General features: G+C 49.2%; 2 protein-coding genes across 2 annotated transcripts; one reads left to right on the forward strand and one right to left on the reverse strand.

The window, feature by feature from the left end:
- Positions 1 to 11,049: 11,049 nt before the first annotated feature.
- Positions 11,050 to 13,654, reverse strand: BP01DRAFT_308338 (zinc metalloproteinase family protein; the record flags this gene model as incomplete). Its single annotated transcript, XM_025572336.1, has 5 exons — positions 11,050 to 11,146; positions 11,203 to 11,329; positions 11,381 to 13,121; positions 13,189 to 13,284; positions 13,349 to 13,654. 5 exons carry the CDS (start codon positions 13,652 to 13,654, stop codon positions 11,050 to 11,052), a joined length of 2,367 nt encoding a protein of 788 aa, XP_025426408.1.
- A 1,944-nt stretch (positions 13,655 to 15,598) lies between these two features.
- BP01DRAFT_212612 (uncharacterized protein) lies at positions 15,599 to 16,441 on the forward strand. The gene has a single exon (XM_025571088.1). It carries the CDS (start codon positions 15,736 to 15,738, stop codon positions 16,294 to 16,296), a length of 561 nt encoding a protein of 186 aa, XP_025426409.1. The 5' UTR covers positions 15,599 to 15,735; the 3' UTR covers positions 16,297 to 16,441.
- The last annotated feature ends 93 nt before the right edge of the window (positions 16,442 to 16,534 follow it).

The following is a 16,534-nucleotide window of genomic DNA, read 5'->3' on the forward strand; positions in this document are numbered from 1 at the left end:
CCTTCTAATCTCGCCGATTCTTCAAGCACTGGGTGATAGGTGGTCTACGTCATTTCCGAAAGCCCCAGGGGGTTGGAGTCTGTCGCGATTCGTGACAATGCGGGCGGTCGAAAGTCGGCGGGCATTACTTAGCTTCGATATACATACAACCCTAAAAGTCGCATCCAGATTTGCTGCCCTGGGACCCTAATCTGCACAGCCAAATTCAGCCACGATCTGGTAGTTCATTGCTTCTATAAGACAGGGAGGGGCTTTGAGGTACTAGACAGTAGACACAGTGGGGGATTGCAATTGAGCACGAGCCGATTGTTACGAGCGAGCAAAGTTAAGCTCGGGAAAACGATATGCGTCTACTACAACTACCGACTCCGGGAATTAAGGTAACTACCGTTAGGGGTAGCAGTTGTGATTCTCGTAGTACGGGTAACCCTAGTGGCATTACTGAACTTTACCAGGCACTGGTTCGAAGAAACTCCATCGACCACGGTTGACTCTCCTCCGGTGGATTCCCTGCATGTTGAGTAAGGTACGTGAACATGGACCTCCCAGGGCATATGGTTGCAGTGAAAGATCATGCCAGGACGGTGCACATTGAAGTTGCGGAAAGCGATAGAATATAGGAGATTGGGAGGAACGCATTATTCAGTGCAGGATGTCCGTTTCGATCCTATTCCAGGTCGGCATTAGGGCTAGAGAGCTGAGTGGGACACCCGCCGTTTAAACAGCCTCATGGACTTCCCAAGAGAGGTAATTTGGCGAGATAACTATACTGGGTACGGTTGCTACGATTTGCTCTCTCGGGCCCCTCCTCCCAGAAACCTCAACCTCCACCCCCAAAGAGCTCCATTCCCAGCCTCCGTTCTTGCCTGTTGCAGTGGGGACCAGGGCCGATGCTGGCGTTTACTGAGTGTGGAAACGAGAGCGAAAAGCCAAACTACTGCCTAAGTAGGTAGGGCATTCGGCCAGACCTAGACAGGCCATCCTCGAATTTCCGGACCTCATCGCATAGCAGAGTCGGGAAAGCAGACTGGCAGGAACGCAATTATGTGTTGAGACCATGGTACGTACGAAGGCCTTCCCTAGCGTTCCACAGGGACTATGTTTCCGATCAAAAAGCATCAAATAGGAGCATCGCAAATCGGAGAGACCTAAGCTACGATCGGTCGGTCTCACACACTCCTATTCGTACATCTACCATGAGCCCCAGAATGACTCGCGCCGAGCCTGTAGTTGCTGCGAGGATTTGCGGACTGTCCACAAACGGGCAGCAGTTGTTGGACAGCCCTAAGAGAGGAAAACAGCACAGTATTATTGGCGGAATGCGAAATCAGTATATGAGAGTTGGTAAGACAGGTGGATAAGCACCCCAATTGTAGGGTTTGCCTTGGTCAAGTGAAACGTCCGACCTCGCCTAGGATGATGGAGTCGGATATGGACCGGGAGCTTAATTCTGTCGTGCACGGGGTCAAATCAAACATTGAACCATACCTCTTAACTAAACCGTATCCTGCGGATAACTAACTACGTAGGAGGATGGCTATGACACAATGCTTCGACCCTAGAAGCACAGACACCTGGGTAGCCTACGTCGGCCGTTTCTGCAGCTAACCCTCTTTTAATGCTGGGTTCCCCCTCTCTCCCGAGCATACTGCAATGCCATGTAAAATCTGCCTGTCCTTCTGACTGCCATGAATGGCAAACGTCGCTCTCCCACCACCTCTGCTCTTCTCACGAGATCGATTTTTCTGATACTGTAACATACCTGTGTATGGTAGCTTGAAGGTGGACTGTATAGAGACTGTAAGCGGCTTTAAACTTTCTAACGGTTTGGATTGCCTGGATACCATACCCGCCAATCAGTGTCAAGAGAAAGGACACTTCCGGGCTTACAGCGGCCGGATCTCCACAGAAGCTTAATACGACGGAGCATGTATTGATATCGAGTAACAGTACGGGGGAGTATCCAAGTGAGGTATGGAGTATTGGTGTGGTACTAGAGGGTACCAGAGGGTACCACGTACAGTCCGACTCGAGCGACCGAGGTGGGTTAGCCCCCGCGGAGGTACTTTTGTAGTGAGATGACTTAGAACATGTACGAAAGGTCCGACACCCGTACCTAGACGGGCGGATGCCCGTGGATGGTTTGGACCCATGGACGATGAGCCACGGCCCACGATAGTTTGAACTACTTCCTCATCAAGCGAGACAAGTCGAGTTACGTCATTTGTCTGTGTTTGCATGGCGGGCCCCCGCCCCGTTGTCGGTTGCTCTAGATCTATTTTCGTGCTACTACAGCCTACTGTAAACGAAGAAGTATCGGTATCAAAGTGGTTCATGGCTGACAATTTTGACGTGGGAAGATTAGGAAGGAGGAAAAGGAAATGATAGTCGAGGGGGACCCAAAGTGTATCGCTTAAGTGGGATCAAATCTATTGCAAAACCTGATATCATTTGTTGGACAGTTGTTCCGATTCAAGGGGAACGATGACTGACCCGGTCGGCCAGAATGATTGATGGCCTATCAAGGCATGTCTCCGCTAAGGGCGGGAGGGCCCCGGATTACCAGGCAGTTACATCATACACTCACAACTTCTCATGCATGTACACACAGAGGTACTCTCACACAGATGTAGTTAGACCACCATCGTTAGACTATCGCCTTTCGGAATTGTTATGCCTAGGCACCGCACTCCGTATGGCAATATCAAAGGGCGATGAAATTGGCGGATCCACTTATCAGGAGCATGACATTCAGCCCAAGTATTGTCATCTGCTTTACCTGACAGGCTAGGTAGGCCCCGACCCGATTGCTCGAGCTCTCGCTCTCGCTCTCGGGAACGGTCGCGATCATCTTCCTGTCCTGTACCCGACTAGTGCACTCAGTCTGCTAATCATGCAAGCCATTCAACCATCCCTTCGGGTGCGTCGATGCGCAGACTGTCTAGGAGAGCGATTCTTTCACCGCGCGCGCGCGCACTCATTGAGTAATGTCAGACGCGCTGTCCGACTGCTTGCCTCAATCTGGGGTATCGGTGCTTCAGTTTCATCCTCGCCGATAGATCCCTATCATATCTCTCGAAATATATGCCCAGGGGAGATCATCACATCATTATGGCAGCCGTGATCGACTGCTGTGGTGACTCATTTTTCTCTGATGTGCAAGTATATGTAAATGTAGAATATGTATCTTTTGGAATTAGTATGCGCCCTTCACGAAACTCTCGCGGGAAGGAGACTGCAACTCTTCCTTGGAAAAGCGGATAGCACCGTGTGTGATATATATCTTCCCCCCTACCGGCAATGAGAAGTGACAATCAAATTGATAGTAACTTAACCCGCAAACAGACACTTATGCTTTTACCCTAGCATCAGGCAAGCAAAGCGAAGAAAACCTCACTTACTGCCTCGAGACGACATGCAATGGGAGTTATCAACGGCTTCCGCCATGGTGCTTAGACAGTATACAGCATGTCAAGACCTTGGAAAAGAAGCAGAGCGTAGCAGTAAGGTGTATCCTCTGACCGATACACAGGGCTAGACTCTACATTGTTACTGGCTCCCAGATCTAACTGGGAGCTGGAAGGTCTTACTTACTCTGACTTACACCCACCAGTTGAGATGCAGTTTGAGGCGGGCTTAACCGGATCAGGCGTGTGTCTGATGATATTCCATGGGAGGCGCATCATAGTTCTGACCTAGAGTAGTAGTGTGCCGCACTTTATCGTGGGAGATATGGGAACTAAGGTACGGATCTCGAGTAAGTACAGACAAGACGGAAATGTCTCGACAAGGGAAGACGGGGGGCGCAAAACGGTTCACCCACACCAACAGCCACCCACCCACACCACACCACACCACATCACATCACATTAACTACACTGCACTCAGGACTCAGTACGGAGTTACACCCACCCACCCGCTATTGTCTGCAATCACGCTGTGCGACCACATACTGCATCCACACCTACCCACACACACACGCATATTCAATTATTCATTGAAAAGTAACTACCTAGTGATATCCGTTCAGCCACAGGGGAATTTGAGGCGAGGCGCTCCCGACGCACTGGCGGGAAGGATCTATTTCATTCGCTGAAGAAAGAGCCGTATGGAACCCGACCTTCATGGATTATACTCCTATAGTGGTTAATATATGGAGGATGACAGTGAAATCGCACCTGTTCTCTGTCGAGCAATGATCAGATCCAGATCCCGACCCAGTGGGCTCTCCTCAAAATAGCTAACCAAACAAACCTACTCCATATTGTGGGTTTATCGCTTTTCGCGATCCGCATTTATTATCCGAATCCAAACAAGGTGCCCGGGGTTAGTAACTAAACTCCATTCAGTTGCGCGGAAATGTGGCACTCATACATAACATTCAGACCATAGGCGGTAATCTCTAGCCCTGCTACAGGCTACTAACTATGGGGGGGCATTGCCTTTTTACTCACGCACCAATGATAACGAAGACAAAAGAACCACAAAAGCAATAGCAAAGCAGAAGAGAAAAGTACGCTAGGTCGGGTCGAAAAGGTACTTCGTTCTCGAAATGAAAGCTGCGGCACCGACTCGAGCAAGTCAATAAATCATATGTTGCTTCTCGCTCAGGCAGGCAGGTAAGCCAGCTGAGCCCACTCAGCCAGTAAATTAACTACAACTACAAGGTGTCCACTCAGATTGAGAGAAAAGCACACTCGCCACCCCCGGTCGCGCAACCAAAAAAAAGAGTATTCCTGACAAAGCGCCGGTAGTTGACAACCGGTTCATCTCCCGCTGCGCGGGCCCAGGGGGCCCAAGAGGAGGAGGAGGGCGATGAATGGTTTACGATGAGCGCATGAGCGCATGAGATACATTGAATCCTTTTCTGCGCTTGTTCTCCCAATATCCGGCTTTACTATGAATATGATTCATCCTCCCCCTCGAGCTTCTTCCACCCATGATTCGTTTCAATCAAATGCGCCGCTGCTGGGCTAACTTGAGGATCTAACAGCTGTCAGTTAGTGAACTAGTTATCTTACTCATGGTTAGTCAGGCATCACCAGACCGACCGCCGACTACCTCCGGCCACGGCGGGTTGAAGATTATCTACGGAGTAAGGTGATAGGATCAGCCTCGACCAGTCTTTGCCTCATCTCGACGCACAACGCATAACGCACAACACACAAATCGCACATGATAGTTTCGGGGTCTGTATGGTTGTGCACGGAATAGAGGAGTCGGTTTACTTCCCCTCTCTGATTCTCGAACGATCTCCCGAAGCATCCAAGATCGTATTTGAGATACGATCTGCGGAACAGCGATGGGGAGTCTCACTTTCAGCTGTGCTTTTTCCATACTACCTTACTGACATACCACCACCATACACATACACACACACACACATTTTACATCACTGAACCCTGCGCCTGCGTCCATCTCATCAGTCCATCTATCCATTCATCCCACCAGCATCTCCCGCATCCCGTCTAGCGCAGACGCATCTCTACCGCGTAAGGCTTTGACCTATTCCCGCAGTCGCAACAACAAAAAGAAAAAAACAAATCATCTGCACTGCCCGCCCTCTGCCGTGCCGACACGGCAGAGGGCACATATCATACGTAAAGCACTACAACTAATCAACTCTGATGGGGTTGTGCAATTGTGGGGAAACGAGATTCATTCAAAGAAGATCGCGCCCAGGGATCCCGATCTCTCCCCTTACTGCGTAGTGTGTACGGAGTACACAGAGTGGTGATGTAAGTATAATCCCCGGCCATAGGCTGATATACACGGATATACATTCAACAACCGTTGCGCAAACCTTAGCAAGGTTAGTAGCACATTACACCTTTCCGCATCATGGTGAAACAGCGAATCTCAGAGTTCTGCAGTGTCCTGCCCTCCAGACACAGACGAAGAACCGTCCACCGTTCACTAAATTACTATTGGTAACTACCTAGTTAGTTACTGATCTCGTAACTTATGGAGTACCCAGGAAGGCGTGTCTACAGTTTCCCCCAAATGCGGAAAACCAAAACAATGCCGGCGCGGCGTCATCGCATGCACCCTGTCTTTGTTTTCTATAACTGCTTATCGCGCGCGCGCATCTGGAGGTCGAATGGGGATGGATGGGGCGTCGCGAGGTCGTGTTACGCATGCAACTTCTATGGGTTTCTCCCTTCAGGGCGCTTGGATGAAACATCTGACACCTGACACCTTTCCAAAGTATAAAAGAAGCTTTAGGGGCGGGGAAGGATGGGGGTGAGGGGAGGGGAGGGAGGGAAGGGAGAAAGATGATTAGCATCGACCGTATTATCTCCTCTCTTATACGGCTAGTAAGTAAGTTAGGAGGAATTGCAGTTACACCAGATGGAGAACTTGCGCCGATATTGGGAGGTTTTGTGGTAGCTGAAAGAAGCTATAATTTCAACCGAGAAAGAGCATCTCGACAAGAGTAGCTTGGAGAGGGAGAGCGCGACAGACACCACGTTAAACTCAATCCTATCTCATTTCAAGGCGAGACGGGGCGGATGAGTGGCAAAGCTCTATTTCGTTTTCTGAGGAGTGGCCCAAATTGGGCTTCCCGATAACCCGGTCGCGCGCAGCCGCGTGGGTGAGTAAGAGAGAGAGAGAGAAAGTGTGTGTCCATCTATCATGAGTCGTGGAAGTGGGAGCTTGAGAAGATGCAGGTTGTTGTGTCAGTAGCTAGTGAGTGCAGTGCGTGGTGACAGGTACTATGGAATGCTATGAACACAGAATGCTGGTTTTGGCGGGCATGGTGGCTTGCTCCCCCTCCTCCTTCCTCAGGCTCGAATCTACCTACATGTCGTCGTAGGGTTGGGAACGGAAATGCCTGATGCTGTCTAGCTTGGGTGCATCGCCTTCCTCTCGACGATCGAGTAATATCAGAGGAACTCTATATGAAAAGAAGCCGAGAGCGTTGGGCGAGGTGGGTGGATGGATGGTTGTGGTGGTGATGTTCGGGGACGGGAAGGGAGGGGATTATCATCGCCGCATTAGAACGAGTTGTTGAAATCATCTGTCCTCATTCCTTCGAGGAATGAGAATGAGGGAGGGAGGGGGCTGCAATACATTGGAACTTCATCCGCGGAAAAGCGCTCAATAACCCTAGGTAGTCTTTTGTGAGTCCGTCGTAGCTGTGTAGTATTTGGATGCCATTGCTTCTGAAGGATGTGTAAAATGCGATGTGGAAAGGAATAATGAAGAGGCGATCATGTGCGGATAATATTGAGACCATGGTTGAAACATTACACATAGTAATAAGTTAGTTACTCCAGACTCTGTTAGACAACTACTCCTACAGTAAGTATTAGCAGTAGCAGTAGCAGCGAAAGCATTGGTCCAGCCTACAAGGCAGTGGATAGCTTCCACTTTCCAGCAGCAGTAGGAAGAAACAACCTTCGACTAGCACATGTTCAATCTGCCTTTGACTTTTTTTGAAGGAGGAAAAACTCCACTGCGCTGCACCTGAAGCTACCTGTCTCTAACCTCATGAGGCAACAGTCTCTTGTACTGAATCCTATTTACGATCTGAGATGAGTTACCTAGTCGTGCGAAAAAGACCACCCTAACTTCTTCTACACAGTAACTACTACTGTGTAGTTCGTACTCCATAACTAGTCAGTAAAGAGGAGAAACCTCAGCCCTTCGACTCAGCACTATTAACTTATCCTCTAATTTCATTAATGATATCATTAATGAAGGAAACCCACATTCTGCAGATCAAAATAATTAATCATCAACCCCAAATATTTCAAACATGACCCTATGAAAAAAAAAAAAAAAACAAAAAAAACAAACAAAACACACAAGATAATTCCACTGTGGCGTTTGATAGTAACCGAACTAGCGTTGGCTTATTTCCCCTTGGGAAACTCATCCGGATTTCCTTTTCCAGGGCGTGGCTTTTTTTCTTTTTCTTTTTCTTTTTTTTGATTAATGAGTAAGCTTATGCCTATCTGGCGTGTTTCATGCCTTTTCTTTCTTTCTTTCTCTTTTTTTTTTTCTAATTACTGGGTTTGTGATTGCTTCAGTCGAGGTTCCACAGTTGGTATTTTTGCTTCCTGCCTATCGTCCCTTGCGTGGAATCAATATGGAATCTTCTTCCTGAGCATCATACTTGATAACTCAGTGCCATCTACGGAGTATAAACCCCTAAACCCCTCATACAATGTTCAATATCCGCCACTATCCAGCAATATGCATCAACTGAATCCAGTGATACAGGACAGAGAACAGAGTATTGTAGAGATCGTATGTAGACGAGATCACGTATACAACCGCATAAACTACTCCGTAAATAATACATAGTCAGTAGATGTCTCAAACAATCCACCTGGCAAACACACACACACACACACACAAAAAAAAAAGAAACCAACTCACACAGTAATTTACTCCGTACGGTTTACTTTTTTTTGTCTCGATTGATTTCTTACTAACTTCCCGTCCCCATCCATCTCCGTTTTGCTTTCAACACACGGACGCTGTTTACCAGAATGTCGGGTCGGGGAGTGGGAAGGAGGGGGAGGGGAGGGGGGGCAGTGGGAGTGGGAAAGAGCTTCTAATTTGAAAGGCATCTTACATCATATTTTTTTTGTGGTCGAACTGAGTTGCCCCGAGTGGGGATAATTAGTCTATAAGTGTTTCCAAACTGTTGATATCTCTGGGTAGTGGATAGTGGATACACAAGCGGTGGTAATTACTGTGATACTCTCTTCCTTTCCCTTAATGGTAGATTGTATTGTACGTCTGCTCACAATACGGAGAGGCCTTTTGACTGCAGAGAGTATTTGGATGTACAAAAAATCTACACGAGCCAGTCTGCAAACTGTAGCACATGAAAGGCGACACTCCCTCGCTTCTAAAGCAGTGAACCACAGCACGACTACATCAAAAGACCTCTGACACCTCCATCATTTCAACCCCGTAAGTAAGTTCGAACCCACTCATCCCATGGACCGACCAACATTCACACCGACAACCAAACCCTGGGTTACCTCCCTCCTTCACCACTACTAACAAATCTAGGTATAGGAACTCGTACCACGCACAGAAATACAATCGAACCGCGGAAGAAGGATCTTTCTTCCGGCGGGAGCCGGTGGACAAGCATAACCATGCAGGAAAAGACTCCCGTCGGAGTTGGAATTGGACGGACCGTGAAGGGGCAGGGAGAAGTATGATACCGTGGACAGTGGACACAGCTGTTGTCTTGCTTTGGTGGCGCGTGCAGTAACTAATAACTATCAGTTTGGGATTATACTTCGAGAGACCTGGCCTCGGGGGATGACAACTTCTGCTGTCGTCAAGTATGCTCATCATCAAAACTTCTATGCTTAAAAGCTCTATTTCTTCTGGATAGGTTCACGCCCGGAATCTTCGGACAGAGAAAACTTCACAGCTACTGGCTCAAGCTCGAGGAAGCCTTTTATGCTTTCTGCGGACGAAACCAATTAGCAAAGAGGCGGGGAAGGCAAGGTGATCATGAAGGGTAAATCCAAAGTCAAAGTCGGTACATCGTCCAGGTGACATGTATGCTCCCCATAACATTAGTCGACCAATGTGTAGGTGATGCTACGCGCACCATTTCCTCAAGACCATCCCCTCATTCTACTTTCCACTGGGTTCACTGACAACTGGACCGGGTGGGTGAGAGTGATCGTGGCCGTGGCAATGATTGATCAGAAGAGCTAGACGAGTAGGTTATGAGGTGAAGAGGCGAGATCCTGAACAGTGACCTGAACGGGGGGATTTGATGGCTCGAGAATCTCACGGTAAGGCCGGCTTGAGGCTATGGTACGCGTGGTGTGTTGGCTTGTGCTGCAGCTGCAGCCAAAATTTTAATTATCGTTACAAGATACCAAACACCTTCTGGTCATACTCAAGGCATTGAAGTAAAGCAGACCACCATAAGAAGACAGCATATACCCACCTTAAACTCCCTCGCCCCTCTGCCATCTAACCATAGAAAGACGCCACGATGAAGCCACAGCATGTACCCACCAAGAGAATTGGGTAGGAGTCAGTGAAATCTTCAGTAAGTTCCACAGACGTTGAGATAGTCCCATTCTATCCGATCAGCTTCCGGAATGGGCCGATATCATGTCGTGCCGGTTGATGCCCGTTGTTGGAGCTTGTGGATTAGCTCTGGTGGATGCATTCCAGACGTCCAGGACTGCTACTTATTCGGGTAGAGGAACGTTCCCACAGTGTCCCTGTGAGGTGATGTAGCACATGGTGGATATCTTCGAGCTCGTTCGAGGTCATACTATGGCGCTTGCAAATTGGATGATCTGAAGACTATCTAATCGTTGACGCATGACAGGCAATCGAAGCGAGTCAAGTCTGGAGGTCTTCCTCGAGAATCCTTTACACCAGGTAGTTTGCAACCATAGCAAATATGTAATTATCTATAAGCCGTCAGGCTAATGTCCATTATGTTCTCCTAACTGGTATGTCCCCCTATCAAACCCCCATGATTATAAGTCCGGCTTATCTCATGGGACAAATACACCCCGCGTACTAGCGCACCGCAACCTAGCTACCCTCTCTCAAGGTAGGCATGAGAAACTGAAACACAAGCTCGAAGGCCACAGAAACTCCCAGGCGCCGCCCTCAATGTAGACAGTTGGACAGCGGAGGAAGCACAAAGGCAAAGCGTCTGCATATCTGCACCTCTACATGCATAGATATAATGCAACATGGGGCTGAGTATGCAATAGAACTCGGATGATGCCACCTCTGGACACACATGGGGCACCGCTTTGGGTAGGTTGATTAAAGATCGATTCGCAAGAACATCCAGACACAAACGAGGAAGAGTGAGAAATGACGCGTTCAAATGGGTATCCTGCGTTGTTCGTCGAACTAGAGGTGTGAAAGAAAAATTGGAGCAGCAACGGTTGCTCGAGATCGGGACTTGAGCCGGGGATGTTGTCTCAGTCGGTCGCATTGAGCCGAAAGGCCATCCTAGGACTTCGAGTCATTTGGGCCGTCAGACCCAGGCAGGAGGATGGAGATCGCAGCCATCACACAGATGTTGGATTAGTGCATAATGACTAGTGAGAACCCATCGATCCAAGGCCCGCTGGAACCCATGATTCCGGCGATTTTGTATCCCAGAGGAGGTATCAAGGTGTGCCTGAAGCCCAATTCGTCAGCCTCCATGTCATGTTATAAAAACAAAAAACATCTTACCCTGATCCGCCTTGAGCATTTCCAAACATGCCAGATTTCCTCCCTTGGCTGGTCAGAATCTCGATCGCGTCAATCCAGTGACCGGCGCGAACATAGAAACCAAGCAGAATCTCTCCCCTCCGGGTATCTAGTATTTCATTAGCGATTGTTGCGTAGCGGACCACGGAATCCACCATACCGAGCACAAAGTCGTCACCTCCAGGTTTTCCTTCCCGATTACCGAAGAGCTGACTCGTAGCATCCTCGTAGAAGAATTCAAGCCCATTGACTGCCGCACCATGATAGATCCGAACCGAGGTCAGAAGCTTGGTTGAGATAAAGGCGCAATCCAATAATAGCTGCTCAGGTTGACTTCCTTCTAGCTGAGACTGTCCCAGCTGTCTCCCCTTGTAGCCGGTATGGCTCTTAGGAAGTTTCACCAAGGATAATTTCGACTTCAAAGTGCTGATAGATTCCACGGTGTAACTGCCCAAGGCTCCAGAATAAACGATCATTTTGACGTTCTTCTTCTTCTCCTTATCATTACCGAAGATACGTTGACGCAATTCACTCTCCGTCACGATGACCTGCCTGGGAAGCCCATTGCCGCTCGACTCACTGTTCAGATACTCGATGAAGTTGTGACAAACGTTGTCACCTTCAGCATAAAGTTCAATAAACGCAATACCCGATGGGGCTGTGAGCACAATCTTGCCATTTTCGACGGGCCAAACCTGAACACTGTCATCGGAACCTATAGGGGCGTCGCTGGGTAGTCGGAAACATGGGTGGAAACGGAACCGCAGGACGTCAAGTCGATGCCAGCCGCATTCATCCTGGGGCAAGCACAATTTGAGACCCTGAGTCTTGGTTCGGGTGGAGAACGGCTCGCGTGTAAGGAAGGTCCGATTGAGACGAACATAATCGCGAAGCATGATTCCCGACTCTTGGTGTGGACACCCAAAGAGGTGACCAACCTCATGAAGATGGGCTCCGATACCGATATTGGCAGCTTCCCAACTGGATCCAGCCTCCCCGCAATCATTAGCCACAAATTCAGTATTGGTCCTGGTGCAATCAGAAAAGGCGTCCACGACTTCTTCCATGTTGGACGGGTAGCTGTGGAGGCTGTGGGAGCCGAAAATCGCAAGCTTGAGATCTCCAGAGTCCGAGCCGAGGGCAGCATGACCAGTGATCACCTGGGAGCCCGTGTCCCAGTGTGAATCAAGCAGCAACACGGAGACATACTGCTTCTGACCAGGCTGGAGGTGAAAGTAATCCCTAACAGCATCTGCCGCAATACGGAATAACTCATCCTTTTGAGTAGCGGAGCCATTCTGCTGCGCAATGTTGAGATCCCGGAGTTCCGCGACGGTCTTGTCGGTGCGAACAACATGAACCTTTGCCTCATTGCGCATCTGACCGGTCGTTGCATCGCGGCGACTCGATGTACCCATCTGCCACTCATCTTCAAGCCGGAAGCAGCGCCGTCCAAGATTGTTGCGGTACATTTGTTCCCCGGTGAATGCTTGCCACAGGTATGCTGCCATGCGATACTTTTGCACAGCAGTTTCGAGGCTGTTTCCTTCCCGTTGTTGTTTCTCCGGTGGGACATCGAAGGAACCATCCGAGTCCTTTCCGAGCAGGATCACGAGCTGCAGCGGCGGGGCATTGACCAGCGGGAGATAATTGATGCACATCCAGGATGAATGAACGGATTGATGAGTGCTACCCGAGGAGTGCTTGCTTGAAACAAATTCAAAGCGTAATCGATTGGGACCCGGAACCAGATGCACCAGAGTCTTGAAGTGTGAGGAAGTGACCGGCCATGATGTCGACGGGAAGCTATCTTGGTGGTGGTAGACCGTGACAGTGCCGTCCAGCGGGTGTTGTCGAGGATCTCCAATTTGACCATACACAAGCAATACTTTATGGTGCACCTACAAGATATTCCCGAGATGTCAGTTTTGGAGCCACTTATGGTCGCCCTGAAGTCATGTTACTTACCCATGAGTTATCGGAGACGGAGATGATGCGAGGAGCGTAGGGGGAAGAAGGTGTGGGAGACCGTCCTACTCCATTCACAGACATAGTACTACCAAACTAAACAGGGAAACCGGGCCATCAGTAAGTGGGAGTGAGTTCCAGCGGACATGAGATCACATACATAGGCGCTGTTCCGCTGCGACGAGCTTGTCAGAGGAACAGGTCGTTGCTGCGGCACGGAAAGGGGTGATATTGCGCCAGATGTGCTGTGGCTTTCGCTCAACGACGGGAGGTTTGGTGAAGATAGAGTTGGTTTGATTGAGGAAGGCGGGGTGAGGGAGCTGGATGAAGCTGTTTCGAGGGTTGATGATGATTGTCCCGAAGTTACATCGCCATTAGACTGAGATTCTGTGGACTTGGTCTCCGGTAATTTGCTAGGAGTGAAGCTAGCCTTTGAACGCCGACGTAGCGTTTTGAACAACGGCATGATGAACGCTCTTTATCTTCTGGTTTGATTGTTGCTAAACCAAGAGGGTGTGGAAGGACTGGGAGCAGGGTGATGAAGTATACTGGAAGGGAAAGAGAGGCTGAGCGCGGCGCTGGCCGATGTCTCTGCCTTCAATGCTTCGGGGGGGGGGTAAGGTAGTTCCCTTCTTGCGACCACCCAATGGGAAATAAGAGATTGACCAGGGGTGAACGAACGACTGTCAAGTGATTATTCCAAAACTGATATGCTGTCGTCAAGCTGGGCTCTTCTGCGTGGGCTAACACGCTACTGCTCTGCGCTGTTCGGCGATGGTCAAGCTAGGCAAAAAAAGCAACCGTTTGCGGTTTGCGATTGAAGAACAAATGGGACAAGCACCCCGCATCCACTGGAATTTGTGGCAGGTTAATAGCGCTTCACCAAGTGGCAATTGACAGTAGGGAACAAAGAGAAAATGAGCGAGAGACAAGAAAGAAGGAAAAGGAAGAAACGAGAGGAGATACAGCTAGAATGAAATCATTAGCCAAGGGTAAAGCGAAGAGGGGAAATGCTTGGAGAAGCCGAGAAAAAAGAGGGAAAACTAGGAACAAGAGACCAGAAGACAAGAGGTTGGCTGGCATGAAACCAAGGAAGGAGGAAAGTTGGGTGTAAAGGAGAGCCAACAGGAAAACAAGAAGAATAAAAAAAATATATATAAAAATAATTATAATTATAAACAGGTGGAACAATGGAGCAATTGGGGAAATAAGAGCAAAAAAAGAGGGAAATTTGGGGGGTGTGGAAATTGTGAATGGGAAAAGTATTGACGGAATACTTTACTAGTCCTCCGCAGTAAGAAAGTAGTCCACAACTATTAGTAGTTAGTAGTTAGTACTTACTCCGTAGTAGTCAGTTCAGCAGTTGAAGAGATTGGAAGTGAGAGAAGTGGAAAGCTGGATGGAGTCGATTTAGTGGCTGGACTAAAACAAAAGAGACAACCGCCAACCATTGTGCTAGTTAGTGAGTTATGTCATTGGTATGTGAGACACGCAAAATAAGTGCAAATAACGAAGTGCAACGGCCAATCTCCTACCGGTTATCTGAATCGCTCCCGGTCAGAGCCAGATCCCATTCCCCTTCCGTTACCACGGCTAAAAGCTTGTTCGCCTTTGGTTTGCGCTCGCTGTCTCTGTTTGTTTCACCTCGATATGCCTGCTACATACATGACGAAAATCTAGATGTGATTCCTGAGTTCCACGCCGCAAGTCGGGAAAAGATCCATAGACCCTTCTTGGGCCCTTGTGTTCGTGCCTTTGAGCCCCAGTGGTCCCTGAATGCAGGCTGATAACGAACAAAGATATAGCGCGGTCCCCTTCTATGTGGACACCAGGCCAGTACTTCTGAGAAAAGGAGAACAATAGGCCGTCGAAAACTGCTGCCATCGGCGATTAAGGTGGGGGGGAGGGAAAGAGGATAGAAGGAGGGAGGGGGAGCCACAGCCAAGCTGCAGCCAGAGGGGGCTCGTTGCGAATAGACAAGGGTGTGTTACGTAGGCTGGATGCAACTGGCCAACAGGACCGCAGACGAATAGCAAGAATGATAGAGGATCAGAGATAGTGCGTCTGCCAGACTACGGTAGACTAACTGCTCGACAACCACTCATTGTTTTCCTAGTTTCACAGTTTCACCGTCTCACCAACCCGGTCCCCGGTGGAGCCTGGCTAGACGATCGTCTGCTTGCTATATTTGTTTCTTCGGCCTTGCCCCTCAGCCTCCTACTGCAGTTCCGTGGCAGCAATGCCGACAGCTATCTTGCCGTTCCGACAACTAATCATGAGAACCAGACGAAAGTCGACCAGCTACAACTGGGTTGACTTACTGCAGGCTGAAGTACTCTACAGTGCGAATCTAGTACGTACAAACTTATTCCATTTTGGCCTGACCATGGGACGAACGGTCAATATGGAACATCCGCGAAACACAGAGCAGCAGCAGCAGCACCCACAGCCTAATCGCAGGGATCTTGGATCTTCCTTGCTAGCGTTGTACGTACCACGCCGGCAGGCAGAACAGTTCAAGTGGCACGGCAGTGATGGTGATGGCGGATGACAATTCTTGGCTGCGGTTCGGCGCACATACCGTCCATTCCACCTGATGCAGCAAACAACAATAAAGTACAATCAGAATGTTATCGGGAGATGCAGCCTGCAGAAAGGGAGGGGGAGGTTCTGGCTCCCTTTCCCCCCTCTCTTTGCAGCTATGAAAAGCTATTAAATACCTCAAAGCTCAAGCCTCTTCAACTAAGGCTCACGACCGGAGAAGAACCAGTTGCTTTTCCCCTATCTTATTCCCCTGATTTCCTCCCCACTTACCCAAGGGCTAGCTACATCTTAGTCTCTAGACTACGAAGTACATCGTCTACGGAGTATATTGTACAGTGTCCTCCCGCTGCCCGGGGTTCTGCAAGGAAACCTTTCCAAATTTACATCTGTCATGACTCGTCAAGGCTCCGTTGCTCGCTTGAGTCTATTGCATACTGCAGTTCCAACCCAAGGGGATGTGAATGGCATGGCGCCTGCCGGTCAGAAGGAGCTTGGCGCCAGGCGTGGCCCCAGCTCCAACTCTCCAGCGTCGGGACTAGATCCATATTAGAACCTGGATTTTGATTCTGCTAGTATCAGAAAGTTTTCAAGAGCCCACCCTGAACAGCCTAATTAGCGACAGATTATCCCTTATCATGGAAGTGGAAAAGCCGCCCCGTTGTCCGTCCCTTATCGTCTCCCGTCGTCAGCTGCCAGAGCGTACAACGAACTGGGATGATTAGGGGGAACAGATTTCTTCCCTAGGATCAGACTCTTACTGGACGCTGTTTTGAGATTTTTAGTACTTGGTGCATGGCCATTG

This window comes from Aspergillus saccharolyticus (assembly GCF_003184585.1).
Source record: "Aspergillus saccharolyticus JOP 1030-1 unplaced genomic scaffold BP01scaffold_69, whole genome shotgun sequence".
Taxonomy (NCBI): Eukaryota; Fungi; Ascomycota; class Eurotiomycetes; order Eurotiales; family Aspergillaceae; genus Aspergillus; species Aspergillus saccharolyticus.

What these genes read in the sequence shown, in the direction of transcription:
- BP01DRAFT_212612 (XM_025571088.1), top strand. Translation starts at nt 15,736, where the DNA reads ATGACAATTCTTGGCTGCGGTTCGGCGCACATACCGTCCATTCCACCT.